Here is a 21,219-nt window from a genome sequence, read left to right as displayed (position 1 = left end):
AGTTTTTTCTTTCTGCAGTATTCAAGTAAATCTAAATATAAGAATTTTAAGGAGTTGTATATGTAGTATGAGTTCTGTACTGTATCTTGCTCTTTGAAAAGCACAGGAAGCTGCATGAGTAACATGCAAAGGAAGCCAGGATTGGTTTTCTGGGCCAGGATAGTTTTGTTTATTTGTGAATGAAGCATTCATTTACACTTTTCTGTATGATTTCAGTTGAATTTTGATAAACATAGATTGCATATCCAAGCCAGTTCAGTAATTATTTAGAAGACAGGAAAAGGCAAAAGAAAAACCTATGGTCATATAAAAGAGACAGAAAAGCCCCCAGGAAAGAGACGTCACCAGCTGTCCTGCCGCTGCATGCATTTGCACTAACTTGTCTGCTGTCCGGCCTTTCCCAGGGATGTCAGAGATGCCCATGCTCCCGTCTTCCCTCATGCTGCTCAACACAGCACATGAGTACTTGGGCAGGAGGTCCTGGTGCTGCAATTCAGATGGAGCCCTTCTGCGATTCTATGTGAGTGATCCCTTGGGCTGCCAGTATGACACTGGGGCAAGTGGGAGAGGTCCCTTGGCTTGTGTTTGTCGGCCTGAGGGGTTCTCACTGTACATGTTTGAGTCATGCGTGTCTGTAATTACTGAAACTTACTGCAGAACATCTGAACTTGGTTCCTATGACTTTTCCTTTATTACTGTGGCAAAATACCTGAGATAATCATCTTCAAAAGAGGAAAAGTTTCTTTCAACTCATGGTTTTAACGACTTTAGTGCATAGTCAGTTGCTTCCATTATCCTTGAGCCTTTGGCATCCATCATGATGAACACACAGGAACTGATTGTCCAATCTGCAGCTATTATAGTGACTGTGGACAGTTGTCTTGAACTTGCCCACTGTGACTGACTGGTGGTAGTTCTCTGGGCTTTTTGGAGATAAGCAGCATGATCCAGTCTCTGCTGAGTAGGAAGCCAATTAGCACCAGACAAATTAAAGAGCATCACATTTTCTGAATGTACCAAGGGAGGAGTATCTAGCCCAGCCAGTATACCTGCTAATAACATTTTATTGGGGCATTTATTGACATAGCAATTATGGCTGCTTTTACTATGTACTGGCAGGGACAAGAAGCTATAAGTACATATGGCTTGCAAGGCCTAAAATCTTTGTTCTTCGGCCCTTTAAAACCCTGCTGACTAATTCTGTAATTTCTGTTGGTCAGGCATACCCTCTACACCTGAGCCTTCCTCCCCAGTGCCTCTCTAGTTTACCCCATCTTCACAGTTTTCACTACATACTAGCACACCCTATAATTTACTTAATATGTTTATTATTTGACTTTTCTCTACTGGTGTTAAATTCAGGGGGCGTAGGCATTTTTGTTCACTTGGTTCATTGCCAAATCCAAGTGCTTAATATAGCACCTGGCACAAAATGAATGCAGGTTTGTGTGAGTCAGAGCTCTCCAGAGGAGCAGATCTGATGGAACTGATACTGAAGATTTGTTCGACTGACTGACAGGGTATAGTCTGGGTAGTTCAATGGAAAGGCCAAGAATCCAAAATTAGTTTAGTCCATGACGTTGGCTGTCTTAGCAGTCCCTATATGGGACTGGAGGCCAGGAGGATTCCTGGCGAGCTGCCTGTCTGTTAGAATCCTGAAGAAGTTGGACTTTTAATACCAGCTGCTACAACAGGATAGATGAACTCTTCAGTGAGGGTGAGCGCAAGCAGGCAAAGAGCAAAGCTCCATGGTTGCTGTACAAGGATAAGGACCAGAGCTCAGGCCCCCAGAACCTGTGGTCCTAGAGTTACTGTGGCTGTGATGAAATACCATGACCAAAAGCAAGTTGGGGAGCATGGGCTTTATCAAAATGAAGGCCCAGACTTCCATCACTGAGGGAAGCCAGGACAGGAACTCCACCAGGGCAGGAACCTGGAGGCAGGCGCTGATGCAGAGGCCATGGAGGGTGCTGCTTACTGGGTTGCTCCCTTTGGCTTGCGCAGCCTGCTTTCTTATAGAACCCAGGGCCACCAGCCCAGTCATGGCCCCACCCACAGTGGGCTGAGCCCTCCCACATCAATCGCTAAGAAAATGTCCTACAGCTGCATCTTATGGAGGCATTTACTCACTTGTGGCTCTCTTCTTTCTGATGACTAACATGCATCAAGTTGACATAAAACTAGCCAGCATACTATGTAAGTGCCCTTGGGCATGGTAGCCTGTGCTTAGAAGACAGAGACAAAACCTCCAGGGAAATCTGGGTTGGCTAGACTAGCTGTATTGTCGAGCTCTGGGTTGAGTTGAGAGAGCCTGCCTGTCTGCCTCAGTGAATAATGTAGGAAGTGTTAACCTTTGGCACACATGTGCCCAGTACTCGTGCATACAGGTGTAACCATCCACATGTGGACACTCATAATATATGCACACGTCATATGCACGAGGAGGCTGACTGTGTCGGGCAGTGACATGAGAGGCAAGAGTGGGCAGAAGGGCCAGTGGGCTGCCCTCTTGCTGGTTTTTCTTGGTCTGTGTGCATTGGACTCTGAATCTGATAGGCCAGATGAGTCGAGGCAGAGAAGAGGAGTACTGTTGTATTTTGCTTACAGTTCCTAATTGTCTTGCCTAGGGCCCATTGAGATTCCTCACCTTCCCTAACAAATTACTCTGCCTGGGTCCTGCATAGCTGACTTTTCCTTTTCTTTCCACCTTTTCCCATTCTCTCTTTTCTGTGCCACCTGCTGGCTGGTACCTTGAGTTTCTGTTTGTGTGTCTCTGCTAGTCAGTGACGTGGCTGAGGTCAAACAAGACCTTTCTGTCTTGTAGTCTGAAGCATTCCTAGGGATGTGAGCAATAGCCGGTAGAGACTTGTGCCCAGTTTCTTGAATGATTGCATGAGTAACTCACATCTATAATCCCAGCACTCAGGGAGGCAGAGACAGGAGGATCTCTGTGAGTTCAAAGCCAGCCTGGTCTACAAAGTGAGTTCAGGACAGCCAGGGCTACACAGAGAAACCCTGTTCTCAAAACACCATAAACCAAACTTTTTTTTTTCTTCGAGACAGGATATCTCTGTGTAGCCTTGGCTGTCCTGGACTTGCTTTGTAGACCAGGCTGGCCTCAACCTCACAGCAATCCTCCTGCCTCTGCCTCCCGAGTGCTGGGATTAAAGGCGTGCACCACCACGCCTGGCGCCAAACATTTATCCACTTACTTTACCCAGAATTGCTGACTGACCACTCATCATTCTGGATGTATACTGTGGAAGTTAGGATGTAGAATTATCACCCAGGCTTATGGTCTAATATAAAGCATTGGCTTTTTTGAGACAAGATTTCATCCACTCTGTAGCCAAGGAAGACCCTGAGTTTCTGATCATCTTCTCTCTAGCTCCTGCGTGCTGAGATAAGGGGTGTGGCCACTGTTAGCCAACAAGGATTATGTCTTGAGAGTACTTTAAGACTTTTGTTTGAAGTGTTGTCTCTCCTTTCTCTAAAAGGCATCCAGTAAGATTGTGTCTTGCTTTTCTAGTGTCCTGTTTTTGTTAATGGACTCCGTTCTTTTACACTCAGCTCAGACAGTTCCTTCTGTCAGCTCCTACCTCCTGGGCGTTCTCTCTTACTTTGTGTCCAGTGTGCTCAGATTGTATGCGTGCTAACAGTCCTGTGTCTGCTGGACATGTGCTCAGATTGTGTGCATGCTAACAGTCCTGTGTCTGCTGGACATTTGCCTTCTGATAAAAAAAGATGACAGGAAGAGGTGTATGTCCATTGGTAAGCAGCATTTTAGACTTAATTATTAAATATCTACACATTAGGGAACAATATATAATTGATGGAGTTTTAATATTACAAAAAATTTTTAAAAACATGTTATTTGTGCATGTGTGTGTGGGAGTGCAGAGAGGCGGAGAGCAGCAGACACACAGAGAGAACGACATGGAAGCACTGAAGAGAGACAGAAAGCGTGTGTGCCGTGTAGCATGTGTGGAGGTCAGATGGCAGCTCTCGGGTTCGGTTTCCTTCTTCCGTCATGTGGGTTCTTGGGATTGAGCTCACTTTATCTGCTTTGGTGGCACGTTCCCTTATTGCTGAGCCATGTTGCCAGCCCAGCTTTTGAAACTATCTAAGAAAATATCACATAGTATTTAACCTCTTGAAGCTTCTTGCTTTTATTCATTTTGGTATACAAATCAATTCACGTTGATAGGAGTAAATGTGAAAATCTGGCTTGTTTCAGTTGTTTTGTTGGGTACTATTGTGTGACTATATAAGCTATAAGCCCGAATATATATCAAGATAGAACTAGTAGAATAGTGTAGCTTCCGGTTCTGAGCACTAAGTCATTATTGTGGTACGTAGTCACCCCTTGCCGTCTCTGGCCCACCTTACTCTTAAGTAAATCTTAGACATTGTATATCATTTTGTCTGTAAATATTTGTTTCTATAATTTAAATAACTTCTAATAATAGGTGGTATTAAGGCTGGTTGTTGATCCATTTGGGGGCTCATAAGTGGTATGAGGTTAACATCTGCCACAGTTCCTGTCCAGTGTGCATGTGTATATGTTTACAAAAAGAATGCCCAGCAAGATGGCACACTCCTGAATCCCAGCACTCAGCGTGCAGAGGCAGCAGGGTTGGGGAGACTGAGGCCAGCTCAGGCAGCATAGTGAGACCCTGTCTCAAAAATCAACCTAACAACAATAAAGAACTGCGACAAGGCATGGTGATACAAGTCTGTAATCTCAGCACTTAGAAGGCTGAGTCAAGATCAGGCCAGCCTGAGCCACATACAGAGCAAGACTCAAAAAGAAAAACATTACAGATCTGTCAGGGCATAAGCACACCCAGACCCAAGCATCAAAACCAAACCAAAACAAATATACAAAGCTCTACTGTCTACCTCTGCCTCCAAAGGGTTTCCCCACCACATCCACCAACTTAGTTATTTAGAGCTATATTTTCTCTGAGTGTAGTGCCCTATCTCTGTAATCTCAACATTTGGATGGCTGAAGCAGAGTTGTTAGGAGTTCAAATCCAGCCGAGGCTTGACTGAGACCCTGTCTCAAAAAACTGAGAATGAAGCAAAACTAAGCAAACACCACCAAAAACCTGTGTTTTCAAATTGTTCTCCAAGTTACTTGTTTTATTTTGGGTGTGTGTGTGCAGACGTGTGTATACATATGCGTGTATGTTCAGTGGTGTATGTGCTCACATGTGTGTGCATGTCCATACAGATAGGGGTGTGTGTGTGTGCGTGCGCGCGCGCAAACATTCCTGTATCTGTGTGCACCTTGTGTATATACAGGAATGTGTTCTTCCTTATGTGCTTTAGGCTAGGCTGGGTGCTAGCTCCAGGACTGAGCTCTAGGACCCGCCTGTTTCTGTCTCCCCAGGGCTGGGATTAACAAGCACACACCACTACACCCCACTTGCTAGAGTTCTGGGGATCAAACTTAAACTCCGGTAGATCTAAGAGGACTGCCTTGCCTTTGCTCTTCATAATGCTTTGCAGGTACTGATGAGGTTGTGTACTTCTTTCCCACGTCCTGTGCAGCTTGGGTTCTGGAATTCTGGATACGGACAATGCCACCAACCTGGAACCTTCGCATATGGACTAGGCACAGCACAGTGGGAGGAATTAGCTAGTTTGATTGTAAGCCAGCAGTCTCTGAGGAGGCTGTATAAAGAAAAGTCTTGCCATTCCTCTTGAGCCTGGCCTACACGAGTAACGGCTTTGACAATTTCCCATGGGTCAGTTGTCTTTGGCGCCTTCAATAGGCCATGCCCATGTCAAAATAGACGTTCACTCAGGACTCACCGGGGCTGCATCTGTTCTCTGTGCTTTTTAATGTTGATCCCTGGTTTCCGCTTTCAGAATTTGGCTGTTAGTAAAATTTGAAAGTTTCCTTATGAGCTAGCATTCTCTCTGCACCCTGTCCCCCATTGGTTCTTTACTGAGTTCCGGTTCTTTGTGTCACATCACTTTAAGTGCACTTGCACACATGCACTGAGCTCCGTTCCTATGCGGCTATTTGTTTCTGTGCACATATGTGTTTTAACTTTGATGTTTCATCTACCGAATTCTGAGGTTCTTGTATTTTATTTGGGACAGGGTCTTACTTTGTACCCCATACTAAACTCCTCATACTCCAGATTCAACCTTCTGAGCACTAGGACTGTAGGCATGACCTGCCAGCCAAGTGTAACAATTTTAATAACATGTTCACCAGTCTTCCTTGACAGTTTGATGCCCCATTTAAGCAATCCTTCTAGGGGCCCGTGGATCAAGGCACTTGCTGTCAAGCCGATGGCATGGTGGAAGGTGAGCACTGATTCCCTCAAGTGGACCTCCACACATGTGCCATGGCATGCAAGTGCCCCCCTCCATATAAAACAAACAAACAAATGTAAACAGTGACGGGAGGGAGGGAAGGAAGCAAGGAAAAAGAAAAACCATGGCACATGCCTGGAATCCCGGCACTTAGGTGGTAGAGGCAGGATGAAGAGAAGTTCAGAGTTACCTCCTGCACATGCATGCACACATCCTCACTACAAAGTTGTAAAGCTTTCTTCTGGCTTGTTACCTCATGTATTCTTTAATCCATGGAGATTTTTGCTTGTGTGTTTATAAGTCAAGGTAGGTCCAGTTTCACATTCTCTATGGATGGCCAGTTGGTTTGAGCTCTTTATTAAAGAATTTTCTTCCTGCATCTAAGGCTCCTTCATCTCTCATTGTGAGTACGTAGGGTCAGCGGTAGGTTCCATCTCTATTGATGTAAACAGCCTGTCTATTCCTGATAAGGAGTAGGATTCATGTCCTTACCTTTATTTCCATTATATTCCCTTGGCTATTCTGGCACCTTCTTCCATAACACTGTAAGATAAGTGTATAAAATCTGAGGAAACTGCACCCTTCCCGGAATTTTGATTGGAGTCAGAGGTCTTGTTGATTAATGTGGGAGAGAAGTGCCCAAATTGAATTATTTGGTCATGGACATAGCTCATGTCCTACGTGTTCCTGTTTCTTTTTCTTTTTAAAAAATTATTTATTTTATGTGTAAGAGTACACTGTCTTTAACCACACCAGAAGAGGGTGTTGGATCCTATTACAGATAGTTGTGAGCCACCATGTAGCTGCTGAGAATTGAACTCAGGACCTCTGGAAGAGTAGCCAGTGCTCTTAACCACTGAGCCATCTCCAGCCTCTGTTCCTGTTTCTTAATTCAGTTATGTGCATTTTGTTTGAAGACTAAGGTTTTGTGGATCCCAAAAGGTCTTACGGTAGAAGAGCTGGAGAAGTGGTAGCCTCCTTGTTCTTGTCCTGATGGGACACTGAGCCTGTAGACCTGTTCGCTCTGCATCTCCTCCCTCCTGTTACAGGTGCAAGTTCTCCAGAAGGAGCTTGCTGCCTCTGCCTCTGAAGACACTCACCCCTACAAGGAGGAGCTGGAGACCGCCTTGGAGCAGTGCTTCTACTGCCTGTACAGCTTCCCCAGCAAGAAGAGCAAGGCCAGGTACCTGGAGGAGCACTCAGCCCAGCAGGTGAGGGGAGCCTGCTACCCCAGGCCTGGGTAGGGCAGCTCAGGACAGCAGGAGCTCCTGAGAGGACATCAGACTGGTTATACTGTATAGTCCACTGAAGGCTGTACCTGGAGGAGATAGGGTCTGATGGTTGATCTAAGGAGAGGGTTTTTCTTAGAAGCTATAACCCATAATTGATTCAAACTGCAGCGGGGGGTGGGGGGGGTGGGGGTGGGGGTGGTGGTGATGGTTGTTCATAGGTTTATTTGCAGTTTGGATTACACACATCGTTCCATAGATACTTTTCTTTTTTATTTGTTTTTTTCAGAGCACCATTGGGTACGTCATGTCATGGCTAATATCACCAGCCATTCTCTAGTCTTAGATATTCAGTACCCTAAAGTGTAGGCTCCTTAATGTGGGAGAGGTCCAGATGTCCACTCTGGCCCAGGGGTGTGGAGCCTCAGCTTCCCAGTTAGAATCAACACCCCCACCCCCAACCACACACACATCTGACCAGGTCTCATAGTTTCACAGATTATAACCTTCAGTTTCCAACATTGGCTTTTTAGAAACTAGCCCTGGTAGGCATGGCTCCTAAAAGTCATTTCCTAGGCTAGAGATATAGTTCGGTTGGTGGAATGCTTGCCTAGCATGGATGAAGGAAGGCCTGAGTGTTATGACTACCATTACACAGAACCAGGTGTGGTGGAACATAGCCTTGGGAGGTGAGGCAGGATCATGAGAAGTTCATAGCGAGTTCACGGCCACCCAAACTACATGAGATCCATGTACTAAAGTGAAGGGAGACTTGGCCCCACAGTTCAGAACACTTGCTGTTCTTGCAGAGGACCTGGGTTTCCTTTCCAGCATCCATAACAGCTGTCTGTCACCTGTAACTCCTTCAGGGGATCTGATGGCCTCTTCTGTCCTGTGTAGACACCTGCACATATGTGGCAGATACATACACACATTAAAAAGTAAAATAAGATTTAACAGAATAATTTCTTGACAATCAATACTGACATCTTAATATTTAACACAGAGCTGTTTCTATCATTTACTCTCCTTCATTAAGAAAGTTAAATATGCTGGACATAATGGTGCACGCCTTTATTCCCAGCATGCAGAAAGCAGAGGCAGGTGGATTGCTGTGAGTTCGAGGCCAGCCTGGTCTACCAAGTGAGTCCAGGCCAGCCAAGGCTATACAGAGAAACCATATCTTTAAAAACAAAACAAAGAGTTAAATTTTTTGTTTGAGAGTTATAACCTAACATTATTAACATTATAATTTGTGCAGCGATATCCTCAGGGAGCTTGAGACTCTGGAAATCAATTCTAAGACATTATGTTATACTAACCTAGAAACCAAAAGACTGGCATTTTAGGCAGCTGTAGTTGAGGCTCGGCCTCCATTGAAGAATTAAGAAGTGGAGTAGGCACCATGCTTTGTACTCCTAGCACACTATGAGCTCATCCCTGAGCACAGTGCTTTATACTCACTAGCACAGTGTGAGCTCACCCCCTGAGCACAGTGTGCTTTACACTCACTAGCACACTGAGCTCACCCCCTGAGCACAGTGTGCTTTACACTCACTAGCACACTGAGCTCACCCCCTGAGCACAGTGCTTTATACTCACTAGCATACTGAGCTCACCCCCTGAGCACAGTGCTTTATACTCACTAGCACACTGTGAGCTCACTCCCTGAGCACAGTGTGCTCCTATAGAGGAGCTTTTCCTCCTTTCCTAACCTTGCATGTACTCTGAGTCTGCATCTGTCTTTTTCAAGGTGGATCTTATATGGGAGGATGCCCTGTTCATGTTTGAGTATTTTAAGCCCAAGACGCTCCCTGAGTTTGATAGCTACAAGACCAGCACTGTTTCTGCTGACTTGGCCAACCTGATGAAAAGAATTGCTACCATCGTGCCCCGCACAGAGAAGCCAACTCTGAGCATGGACAAAGTCTCTGCCTACATTGAGGGAACCTCAGCTGAGGTGGGCCTCAGGGAACATGGGGTGGTGGGGTTGGTGGGGCTGCCCCTCAAGCACTGCTTCTCGTCTACGCAGCACCACCTGCTGGGGATCAGAGGAAGACAGCGGACAGGTTACTGTCAGTACCTGCACACCTCTTTTCCTAAGCGTGCCCTCTCTCGTGCCAGGTGCCCTGCCTTCCGGAAGGTGCAGACCCTGCCCCTCCAGTGGTGAATGAGCTCTACTACCTCCTGGCTGATTACCATTTCAAGAACAAGGAGCAGTCGAAAGCCATCAAGTTCTACATGCATGATATCTGCATCTGCCCCAACAGGTGGGTGGTGTGGTGTGGAGCCAGGCTGCTGTCGGAGGCCTGACTCTACTCCAGTCAGTTCTCCAGTGGGCCTGTCTAACTTTCCTGTCTATAGCAGGATAAGAAAAAGGAAATGAAAAAATGACCTGTTCTTGAGCAAGGAAGAAGGCTTCTTTCCCAGAGTCCTGGGAGGCGTATTGAGGTCAGCAAAGATACAAGATGACCTTTTGGGTCCTGGTATGCGGGGCAAGGAAGTACTGCCCAGCCCATACCGTTGCTTCTTTTCCTCCTAGCAGGAATGAGGACAACTGATGCATGTTTTGGGTAAATACCACAGGCTCTTTAATTAGGGTTGCTTTTGGGGCTTAAAAGGGGAGAGAGATGGCTCAGTGGTTAAGAGCACCCCCACAGCCACTGTAATTCCAGTTGAGGGATCTAACACTGTTCTCTGGTCTCTGTGGGCTTCAGGCACACATATGGTGCACATTATCCTGCAAAACACACATGTAAAGTAAACTACCCAACTGAAATAAACTGTACAACTAAAGAGGAGTACTAGAAAAGCTGCGGCCTGAGGGTTTTTTCCTTGCTGTGACAGTTCGTCATTGCAGGGAGGGTTGTTCTGATGGTGTGTGGAGGAGCCCTGCTCTTCCTCTGCAGAGCACTGTTAAGCTTCCTCCTAAGATGTAGTGACTTCAGACTTAGCATTCTCAAGTACTCTTCTGTACTCCTGAAGCACCGTACACTTGACTAAAGGGATGGTCTGGAAAGGTGGGCGTTGGGCATGGTCAGAATGAGGTCACCCCTGTAGCCAGCCTGTATTTGAGGTATAGCACTGCAGGCCAACTGCCCAGAAGTGTTTAGGGCTACCATAGTGCTGCCCTTGGACCATGGGTGAGCACAGAACTGCCCTGCCTCAGTCAGGAAACCTCAGAATTCACCTTTCCACAATCCTACCTGGGCAGGGAAAGAAGGGCCCAGGATCCTAATAGAGAAGCAAGTTTGTAAGAAGATATCAGCTGCATGAAAGGCCCTCAGAGGCCCCCTTTTCAGCCTGTTTTTTCCTTCTGGCAGGGAGCCATGTGCTTATAGCCCTAGTTGTCTTTGGGGTCACTACTTGAGTTGTGATAGCATAGATCAGCACTTACATTGGCAGAGCTTGTCCCATTTGAAAAGTAGTAATTTCACTGAGAGTAATGAAACTGCCACCTGTGGCATGGCGGGCACCTGTCATGGCTCTTCTTACTTGCAGGTCAACAGGATGGAGTTAGGGTCCTAAAGTCTCAACTATACCGCCTTTTAATCCATTGGTTCTCATGCCATGGTGACCCCCAACCATAAAATTATTTCATTACTACTACATAACTGTAATTTTGCTACTGTTGTGAGTTGTAGTGTAAACATCTGATATGAGATATCTGATATGCAATCCCCGAAAGGGTCATGTCCCACAGGTTGAGAACTACTGCAATCAATCACCTGTTCAGAGGATAGTAGCGTGCTAGCTCCAGGCCACTGGGTGCTGAGGTGTCTCCCTTGAGGCCTGGCCCCAGTGTAGAAGGGGTTCTGTCAGCTTGACTCTATGACTCAGCCCTCTGTTCTGAGCTTCACAGGCAGGTGCCACTGGAGCCCAGGGCTTCGTCTGGTTCTTGGTACTAGGTGAAGGACAGGTTTGGGTTTTTTTGTTTTGTTTTGTTTTGTTTTTCCTCACAAATCTTTATTCACCAATGGGGTGATACTTTCACTTTTCCAGGTTACTGCCTGAGCTCTGGACACTGAGCTCAGTGTCATAGCAGGGTGCCCAGGCACCTGGTTTGGAGAAAGACTTCATCCTTCTCTTGGGGTTGCTGGTTTTTATTGTCTCGAACAAGGCGGGAAGGAGGGACCACTGGCCATCAGCACTCAGAGCTCCGTGATGTCCCTGGGTGGGGATGCTGGATAGTAGGGACTTAGGGGTATCCCTCAGCCTCAGCAGCCTGAGGGCCTCAGGGGTCAGGCTTCCAAGCAGCTCTGGGCAAGGGCTCCTGAGTGGTGGCAGGGCTTGGAGAAAGGTCACAGGGGGACTGCAGTAGGGGCGGTCATTATGTAGACTGAGTCAGGAGAAGTGGGTGGCCATGTTCTACTCAGACAGGAGCTGCTTGTGCAAGGGTTCCATGGTGTCCAGGCTGCGAGTCACCCCAGTGGTAGCCTATGGGCCCCAACTTGAGGGCCTCGCTCCAGGTTCATTATGGTTCGGGGTCCTGTAGATGGAGGGGTGGGATCCAAGTTTGGATCTGCTTCCTGGAGCCTTGTGATAGGGATGAAGCCCATGGTAGATGGCTGGGTGGCCAGTAGGGCCCTCACTGCACTGTTAGAGGTTCCTGTGAGGACCTTGCGGCCCGTTTTCCTTTCTTTTCCTTGAACTTTCCTGCTTTTTGTTGAACTGGAAGTAATACCAAATTAGATAGGTATTTTGGGCTGGAGGTAGGTCTAAGACCTCATTCAGCCTAGCACTTCTGCCCAGTACTGGGACTGTCCAGTACCAGTACCTGCCCTGCTCAAGTAAGAGCCCACAATGTGGACTATGGATACCTCTTCCTCCTGGGGTCACATTGTCACAGAGCCAGTGGGATCCCTGCAGGCCCACACTCCTGGATTATGGGCTGTGTGGTGCAGTACCTGGATTAGATCATTATTGCATCAGCAGGAGTCACTCTCAGTAGGACAGGAGCTTTCTCTTTTTTCCCCTTAGGTCTTTTGTTGTTGTTGTTTTTAATGTAGCTGAGTGCTTTGCCTGTATGTATGTCTGTGCATCATGTGCGTGCCTGGTGTATATGGAAGTCAAAAGAGAGCGTCGCATCCCTGGAAGTAGAGTTACAGACAGGCGTGCGCTGCTGTGTGGTGCTGCAAACTGAGCCCAGGCTCTCGGGAAGAGCAGCCAGTGCTTTTGACTGCTGAGCATTTGCCCAGCTGTTTCTTAGTTCCCATGGTGCTGCTGTGCTGCTGTGGTTACTTTCTGTGTGGAGGAAGTGGTTCTGATGCAGCCACAAAGGCACTGTCACACATGCTTCCTTTCCTCAAATGAGGGCAACTTCTCTCAGAGTTGTTGAATATTGATAAAAAAAGTCCCTGTTATGAAACTGGCCCTGGTAAAGAAGAATCTGCCACTTTAAGCCCTCCTCAACCTGTTCCCTTCACCAGAGTAACCTGAGCAGAGAGGAAGCCATGGTGGCTTTGGGCCACAAGCCCCTGAGGAGAAAGAAGCCTCTCACATGAGGGGAAAAGCCTTCATCCTTGCTGTACTTGTCAATATTGAGTCTTTTCTCTTGCTCCTTTGTTTACACAGTGTCATCCTTGGTTGTTGGGGTGCAGTGAAAGCCTATATGGGCTTCTTGGGGTTTTTCTGCCTTTGCCATCTCTTTGGATGATCAGACAGCTCCAGACCCCGGTTAGCCACATATATTCAGGCCAGCTCACTTTAAGGTGTGCGGGGCAAGCCTGACGGTGTGTGTGTGTCGGGGGCCAGCATCAGCCCCTTGGGTTGATGCATCATTTTCTACTTTCTGGACTAGCTCTTTCCAGGAGTTCTGAAATTACTTGGTCCTGGTGGGGTGTCTCCATGGCTACTCATCTTCTCCCAGAATCATGTATGTTCCTGCCTGTGCTTCTGTCAGGGGAATCTCAGAACCACTAGGACCCAATCATCACCTGTCTTGTTCTTTATTTTGTCCCTGGGATCTGAGCTGAGAGAATAGCATCCCAGAAACAATAGGAATAAACTGGGTAGCTGGGGCCCCATGGTTCTCTGTTCACTGAGCTCTTGCTTGGTGAGTAATTTGAGTCTCAGGAGACAGAGAGGACACTGAAATCTTTTTGTTGCCTCAGCTGGACCTCTTTTGTGAGGCCTTGTGGAGTGTTCTGTTCCTTTACACCAGAGTAGTCCCCATGGGCAACTCTGTAGTGTTGAAGACTAGAGTCCAAAAGCCTATCTATTAAAGCAGTTATTGAGTGCTTGCAGAATAAGGGACAGAGAAGAAAAATTTTGTCTCTTATCATACCTCATGCTCATGTATGCAGTGATACAGGGATTGAGGCTATGACAAAGCTATTCTAAGTCATGATCCAGACTGTGTGGGATAGCCAAACTGGGCTTTGAGCTGTTACATGAAAGCAGAGCTTCCACAGTGTCTGCTTGACTGCCAGGCTGTAGTGTCTGCCATGTCCTCGGGACAACAGTGTTTTTAGTTGTGCTTTTTTCCCACTACTTTAGGTTTGATTCCTGGGCAGGCATGGCTCTGGCCCGGGCCAGCCGAATTCAGGACAAGCTGAACTCAAATGAGCTGAAGAGTGATGGACCCATCTGGAAACATGCCACACCTGTTCTGAACTGCTTCCGGAGGGCCCTTGAGATTGACAGCTCTAATTTGTCCTTGTGGATTGAGTATGGAACCATGTCCTATGCCTTACATTCATTCGCTTCACGCCAGCTGAAGCAGTGGAGAGCCGAGCTGCCTCCCGAGCTTGTGCAGCAGGTGAGAGGGCCGCTGCAGAAGGGCCTGCCACCCTCTCTGTCTGGCTAGATTGCCCTAGGGTCCCTTCTGTTCTTGGTTCTTAATCTCACATGTATGTGAGGACGTATAAGCTATGTCCTGGTTAGTAATAACTTTGTTCCTTGGTCTTCAGGCACCTAGTCCATTGAGAACAGTTGCAGAGGTAGACTTGTGACCTGACATCATCAATCTGAGTGTAGTTGAGTGGCGGAGAGGGGATGTTGGCCATCTGAAGTGGGCACTTCTCTCCTATTTCAGAGAAGGACTAGGAGCCATGGTAAACCGCTTCACCTGGCCTTAGGGTTTTCAGTTTCTTCTTGTGCTGCGTTCCTTAGTGCAAGATACAGATGCTGCCCTGCAGCCACTGCTCAGCAGACCACCATTGTTTCCTTCAGATGAGAGGGAAGGAATTAACACTAACATGTTTAGGGACTTTTTTAGGGGGAGTGAAGGGTCCTGGATATCAGACCCAGTATCTTGTGCCTAGTAAGCACAGGCTGCTGCAGAGCTATATGCCCATGCCATTTAGTCCAGCAGGGCAACAAGATGCCACAGCTCGGGAAGATTTCTGAAGAGAGCAGGGTGTTGAAGGAGCTGGCCAGTCAGGTAGACAGTGCCTGGTTTCAAATTTCTGCACTGATCATCTGTGATTAAAACCCCAGGCAAGATGATGGCACTGCTAACACTGTTGAGACGCTACTGGAGGACAGTTAGGCCACTGCCATCCTCTGAAAGTGCTGTCTCCTTGAGGGTGAAGTGACTTTGTGCTGAGGCCTCTACTGCCTCCAGAACCCTGCCGAGTAAGACACAGGCTCTGTGTGTCCGAAACTCTTCAGTGCTATTGGAGAGCACGATGAAGTCTGCAGCAGTAACTGTCACCGCTAGAGGTTGCCGGGTTTATAATCTGCGTCCCATCCCTGACAGTCTGCAGTGAGGACCTCAGCCTGGCAGTGCCATGAAGTGAAGCTACTTAATGAGGACTGAGTTACTGTAAGAAATAGTGCATGAAAGATGTCATTGGGCCTCATGAGAGCATGAATAGCTAAATTGCCTCCTGAGTCTTAGTAAGTAGACCTTTAACAATTCCAAGAATGCTCTTCTTTGGTGAACAGAGATGAAGTTGACTCCTGGGGAGCTCAGCTTTCTATCAGCTGTATGATTGGTGACACACACCTCTCGCCTTTGTAGCATAAATTTAAGGAGCTGCTTTTCCAGAGCTATTTGGGAGCCAGTTGTCTCCCTTTCTCTGGAGTCTTTGAATTCGTTTTGTCTTTCAGGAGTATTCTTTTCATAGGCAGCGGCCAGCTGTTCATTCTCAGTCCTCATGCAGAAAGGCTCAGAGTTTTCACTCTTGCCTGGGACAGGCTGGAAGCATAGCACTGCGCTGCACTGCTGCTGTCTGAGGCCTCCCCGAACACTGCTGCCTTCCTCCCTCTGTGCTCAGGGCACTACAGCCCTCCATTCAAGAAGCTGCCTCTGGGTTCTAGACTCTTAGCAATTTGTTCCCAATGTTTTTCTTCCTTCAGTGTCCAGATTGTGTGAACTCTATAGATAAGTGAGCATAGTGGCTCCCATACCTGACTGGGTCTCTTGGGTGGCTGTGGAGCTTGTTAAAAGGACATACCAAGAACCCGCAGACAAAACCTTTTGCTTTATTATCTTTTTGCTTTAATTTTTTTTCTCCAGTAGTTTAGATGTGACATCATAGGGTTAGGCTTGACACCAGAGGCAGAGAATATATGTGAGAAATGGCCTTAGAGGTCCCAGCCCGTTGCTGACGAAGGCCAGTATCAAGTGCTGCACAGGGCAGAGCCCTGACGAGAACAGGGTGAAGAAGTGCCTGCGTGCCTTTCATCTAAACATATTCAGTTTATATCTTTTTAGACCTGAAAAGGAAACAAAACCTTTTTAACCACAAGTGGTATGTACATTAAAAAAATCTAGGAGGATTTACCTATTAGGCTTTTTCCTTCAGCCTAGATAACTGTGTTCTAAATGCAGTCTGGCTTCCCTTTTCCTTCAGCCTATGCTGTTACGCTCTACTCAGGGTTACCTTCTGTGGCACTAGTACAGGCCTTTCACATGTCAACCCACCTTTGTTGTAGCTGACTATGCAGAACTCCTTACTGTTTTTCATTTGTGTTTCAGTGGTCTCAGGTCCCTCTCCACCCAGGGCTGTAGAACTTGACTCATTGGGTGGCCTTGAAATATTAGGGACATAATTATCCTATGGGTATACATAGTGAGGTAAGGTGGTCCCTCACCTAATCTCCTTGTACTAGTATTAGTGAGATTTTCCTCTTGTACTTTCCAGGAAATACATATCCGAGAGCCAACCTTCTCTGCACCTTTTGTAAAACTTTATTTGTACAGCTCCTAAAGGCAAGGGTCAAACTTGACATCCCCTAGCCCGGTTCTCGTCTACTTAGTTGCATAGCCTCGAGGATGACCGTAGGGTTTGCCTGATGGCCACTGTTATCCCAGGCAGCCCAGGTCCTGACCAGGTCCTGAGACTGTGTTCAGCCATCTGCCTCCCTGAAGTATCAGGAGAGCAGGAGATGATGGAAGGCTTGACCTCATTATCTGGGATACATACTGCCCTGCAGGACTGCCCTGTGTTCTCTGGCTCTTTGCACCTCTGGGGAGACAGCTTCCTAGGATGCAGTTACCCTGGTTGCTTAAGCTGTGTCGACTTACCATGTCAGAGAAATAGGCTGCTGAACATGTTTGCCTTATCTCCCTGCTGTGCTCTTTAGCTTCTGCCTGCAAACTTGCCAGAGGTGGTGTGGGCAAGTGGAAACATCCCCTATGATACGACTTCTCAGGCGTGGAAAAAGAATTGGAACCAGAGCTTCCTAACCAAATGACTTGGAGGGGGCAAGTTGACCATTCTTGACCATTCCACCTCCCAAGCAGCACTAGGAACAGGCAGTCATGATGCCTGCCTCAGCCATTTCAGGATCCCCAGTACAGGGCCCCAATACATGAGGAGACTGAGTGCCACGGGTAAGGGTATCCATTCTTTTGAGAGGATGACAAGCCATAATGGAATTACATAGCAGAGCTTCTAGACACACACTTTTGGTGACTGTCCCTCTTCTTCCTGAGTGGGATGTTGTTCCTGCTGAACTTAGCAATACTCAGGACGTTGGCAGTGCCATGCAGCTCTTAAGCAGTGCACGCAGAAGGGCTGCTTTTAAGCAGCTGCCTTTTCCTTAGACAGGACCCCACTGGAGAGGGTGTGCGGTCGAGTCCCTGGCCCCATTTGGCCCTGTGTTGTGATTCTTTTTGTTGTATTTCATTCAGTGATGTAGTTCCTAGATGGCCAGTTTCCTTCTAGAAAATGACTGGCAGAGCTACAGAGGAGCACATGGCCCCCAAGGGCAGCTATTGCTATAGGGTGCTCTCAAAAGGAAGCCTCAGTCAGGCAAACATAAGTAGGGCAGGACAGAACATGTGCCTGTGGCCCCAGCAGTTCCCCATGCCGAAGATCAGTGCTTGTGGCCTTCTTCCCTTGCTCTGCTCCCTGAGGTGAGCTGAGAAGAGGCCTCGGCCTCCCTGCCACCAAGCAGGCCACAATGAAGAGAGGCCAGAGACCTTTGTAGCTTCATACAGCACACTCACTGTATCCTCAGCCTGTAAGCTCCAGAGGAAAGGAATGTGTGCTTGGCAGCTGCCAAGTAGTAGAAAACGCCCCTAAGTTGGAAGACCTCTCAGACTGTCCCTCCATCAGGCCATTTCTGGCCTTTGTGAAAGGGTGTCTAGAGGCACTGACTAAATGCAGTCTCCAGGACAGTGAGGTCTGTTCAATCCCAAGGGTTCACACTGTCTTCAGTGCTGTGAGCTGGGGACTGGGGACTGGGGACTGGGTACAGTTCTCTCCAGTGCTGTGTGGCAAGAGCTGCATGAGCGTCATCCTCTTTAGCTCTGCTTGTGTGCCTGTAGAGAGGGGAGGAGCAGGTGCCCCAAGGTGCTCGCTCCCTGCAGTGGAGGTTCGTCTGGGTGCCTGGTTTTTTTTAAGACCAATGATGTATTAGCCTTCTTCCTCTGTATGTTGATGACTAAGGGACACCAGTCCTCACCACAGCCATGTAGGCTGCAGTTGGGAATCTAGCGTGAGATCAGTAGGAACTTGATAAACTTACACTGTTCGATGCTCCAGGAAGAAGCTGATGAGAAATGACCTGAATTTAAGTCCAGCTCTGGACCTTGCGTGCTTTTCAGGAGCTGCTGGGCTCCACATCTCATTGTCTGCAGCTGTGAAATGGTGGCAACAGTCCTGGGTCTCAGGTTTGCTGAGAGAGGAGCGTAAATCTGTGAACGAGTCAGCTGGCTTCATCCAAGCAAATGATGATCCCTGGGCAGGTGCAGGCACTGCACCTCAGGCCAGTCTGCAGGCTTGTGATCTTGTTACAGATGGAGGATCGGCGTGACAGCATGCTGGAGACAGCCAGGCACTGTTTCACATCTGCAGCCCGCTGTGAGGGCGATGGCGATGAGGAGGAATGGCTCATTCACTACATGCTGGGCAAGGTGGCCGAGAAGCAGCAGCAGCCGCCGACTGTGTACCTGAGGCACTACCGGCAGGCTGGCCACTACCTACATGAGGAGGCTGCGCGTTACCCTAAGAAGATCCACTACCACAACCCGCCCGAGCTGGCCATGGAGGCCCTGGAGGTAACGCTGCTGCTGCGGGCCCAGGGTAGGATAGCAGGGCAGGAGGGTCCACTCACTCCGGCTTCTTGGGGATGGAGCCCACAGTCCCAGTGGCTCCCTAGCAGCCCCACCGATAACATCTCTGTGCGCAGCAGCTTCACGTGCAGCTAAATTAAAGCAGCCTGTTCTCTCTTTCCCTTAGAGTGCTTGCCATTGTTTTGGAGAGAGTGAGCTTTTTGTTTTCATTTCTCAAAGGAAGTAGCCATAGCTGCACAGGCATTTAGACTTGTTGCCTGGCAGGAGGGGGTGGTGGGTGGTCACTCTTGTCCCTAGGTGCAGATAGGCCAAGTGAGACCTCAGTCTGTCTGGGCCTAGACCACCTACCTTAGCAGGTCAGGCCAGGGCAAAACCAGGCTGCTCTTGGTCATGGAATGTTGTGTTCTGCTTTGCTCATTTGTTTATTCGTTCCACTGCTGCTCAGCACTAGAGCAATGCTATACTGCCAGGATTCACTTGCATGATTTCTAGATTACGGTTGGTGAAGGCTTGCACTATTCTGTGAGTGCTGACCCTCAGCCAGACCCACGGGGCTAGATTAGGCAGAATCTGTTTCTTGTTATTTTCCTGCTTCTATAGGCACAGGCTTTTGTTTTTGTTTTTTACTCCCCTGATTATAAATTCTATATATGTATTCATTTGTTTGTTTGTTTTAAGAGAGTCATACAATTTCTAAGAATATAAAACATGAAAGTCCCCAATAACCCTGGTCCTGCCCCCCACCCCACCTAATCTGTACTAATAGTTCGGCTATGTTCTTGAAGGTCTAGGTGTTTTTTCCTATCACTGTGTTAGGAATACTGTTGTAGACTTTTGTAGCTCACATTTTCATTGGTAAGCTTTCCTGCCTTTCGGTTGTCCCCTGAAAAGCCTCTCTGTGGGCGTGGCCTCTTGTTGCTTTACCAGGGTAGTGTGAGGAAGCATGTGCCTGCCTGCTGGGTCTTGTATCAGAGTTCTCAGGAGTGTTTCCAGGGGCTGAAGTTTAAAGGTGTAGTTAGAGACGATTTACAATTCTGACTGTGGCGTCCAGTTCGCTAGTGAATGACACTGGTCAGCATGTTGCTTCCTTAGCCATCCTAAGACCCTCCTTGTCATACTTGCCAGTCATGTGAGCAAACAGTCAAACAAAATAGCACAGTTGGGAAATTGAGACAGGGGTCAAGAGTTCCACACCACCCCCAGCTACTTAGCAAGATTGAGTCTATCCTGGGCTCCGTCAGATCAGGCAGTGCGCCCTGGCTGTTACTACATCATTGTCTCACCATCATGTGCTTGGATTACTAGGTACAAGTTAAAGTTAGAATGCTGACAGTATCCATTTTAATTCTCAGGACTTATTTGTGCTGGGGGTGTTAAAGGCTAAAAAGGGCAGGCATTGTGTGGTGGCTTGTCTCCCAGGCCAGCAGCCTGCTTCCAGTGTGGCTGCCTCACCTGTGGAGCAGGCCTTGGCATGCAACAGGCTGTTTATCATCCTAGAGGTGTTGTTCTAGGTGTACTTCCGGCTCCATGCGTCCATCCTGAAGCTCCTGGGCAAACCTGATTCTGGGGTTGCTGCAGAGGTCCTGGTCAGCTTTATGAAGGAGGCAGCAGAAGGACCTTTTGCCAGGGGCGAGGAGAAGAATACACCCAGAGCTTCAGAAAAGTGAGTGCTGGCTCGAAGGGACCCTGGGTGGCTCATTAACTGTTGCTGGTGTCAGAGGAGGGCTGCTGGATAAACTGGAACTCAGAGTCTGTGCCTGCGGTCCAAGCTGTTTCTCGTGAGCTTGGGGGAGGGTGTTTGTCACATCTTTGACTCTATGGCATTGGCTGGTGCTTTCCTCCCTTCAAGGGTGAGTCCTGCGGAGAAGCCAGCCCCTCCCTCCTGCTCCAGTGGAACAAAGCCTTGTTCTGTGCAGAACATAATAAAAGATTAGGTTTTACTTTTTCCTCTTGCCCAAGACGCCCAGCTGGGTGACCTCTGAGGCCCCGTGTATGATGGCCCGCTCTCTAGAGTACCAGTGTGCCTCTTCCCTCGGTGCCAGAGAGAGCAGGGAAGTAGGACCCTGGCACAGTCTCCTCAGTTGCTTGGGGACTGATCACTTGTTTCCTGATATAAGTTGTCTTTGGGGCCCAGATACTTTCTATTTTGCTGTTTCTATCCTGCTGCTCGGTACAATCCTCCCACCT

At 47.9% G+C, this 21,219-nt stretch overlaps 1 protein-coding gene and 1 pseudogene across 9 annotated transcripts in view; one reads left to right on the top strand and one right to left on the bottom strand.

The window, feature by feature from the left end:
- Window positions 1–21,219, top strand: part of CABIN1 (calcineurin binding protein 1) — a 126,682-nt gene that overhangs the window by 33,357 nt on the left and 72,106 nt on the right. For all 8 annotated transcript variants that reach the window (XM_084753126.1, XM_084753125.1, XM_084753124.1 and 5 more), the window contains 7 exons: window positions 405–520; window positions 7,383–7,544; window positions 9,316–9,522; window positions 9,687–9,832; window positions 14,061–14,322; window positions 18,757–19,017; window positions 20,544–20,695. In XM_084753126.1, the coding sequence (XP_084609252.1) occupies window positions 405–520; window positions 7,383–7,544; window positions 9,316–9,522; window positions 9,687–9,832; window positions 14,061–14,322; window positions 18,757–19,017; window positions 20,544–20,695 (1,306 nt within the window). The remainder of the gene's footprint in view (window positions 1–404; window positions 521–7,382; window positions 7,545–9,315; window positions 9,523–9,686; window positions 9,833–14,060; window positions 14,323–18,756; window positions 19,018–20,543; window positions 20,696–21,219) is intronic.
- Window positions 11,404–12,241, bottom strand: LOC311581127 (host cell factor C1 regulator 1-like; annotated as a pseudogene). The gene has a single exon. The product of its transcript is annotated as a host cell factor C1 regulator 1-like (transcript).

The sequence above is a fragment of the Acomys minous genome (genome assembly GCF_964271855.1).
Source record: "Acomys minous genome assembly, chromosome: 13".
Lineage (NCBI taxonomy): Eukaryota > Metazoa > Chordata > Mammalia > Rodentia > Muridae > Acomys > Acomys minous.
Note: the sequence above shows the minus strand (reverse complement) of the source record. Positions and strands in the feature narration are given on the sequence as shown.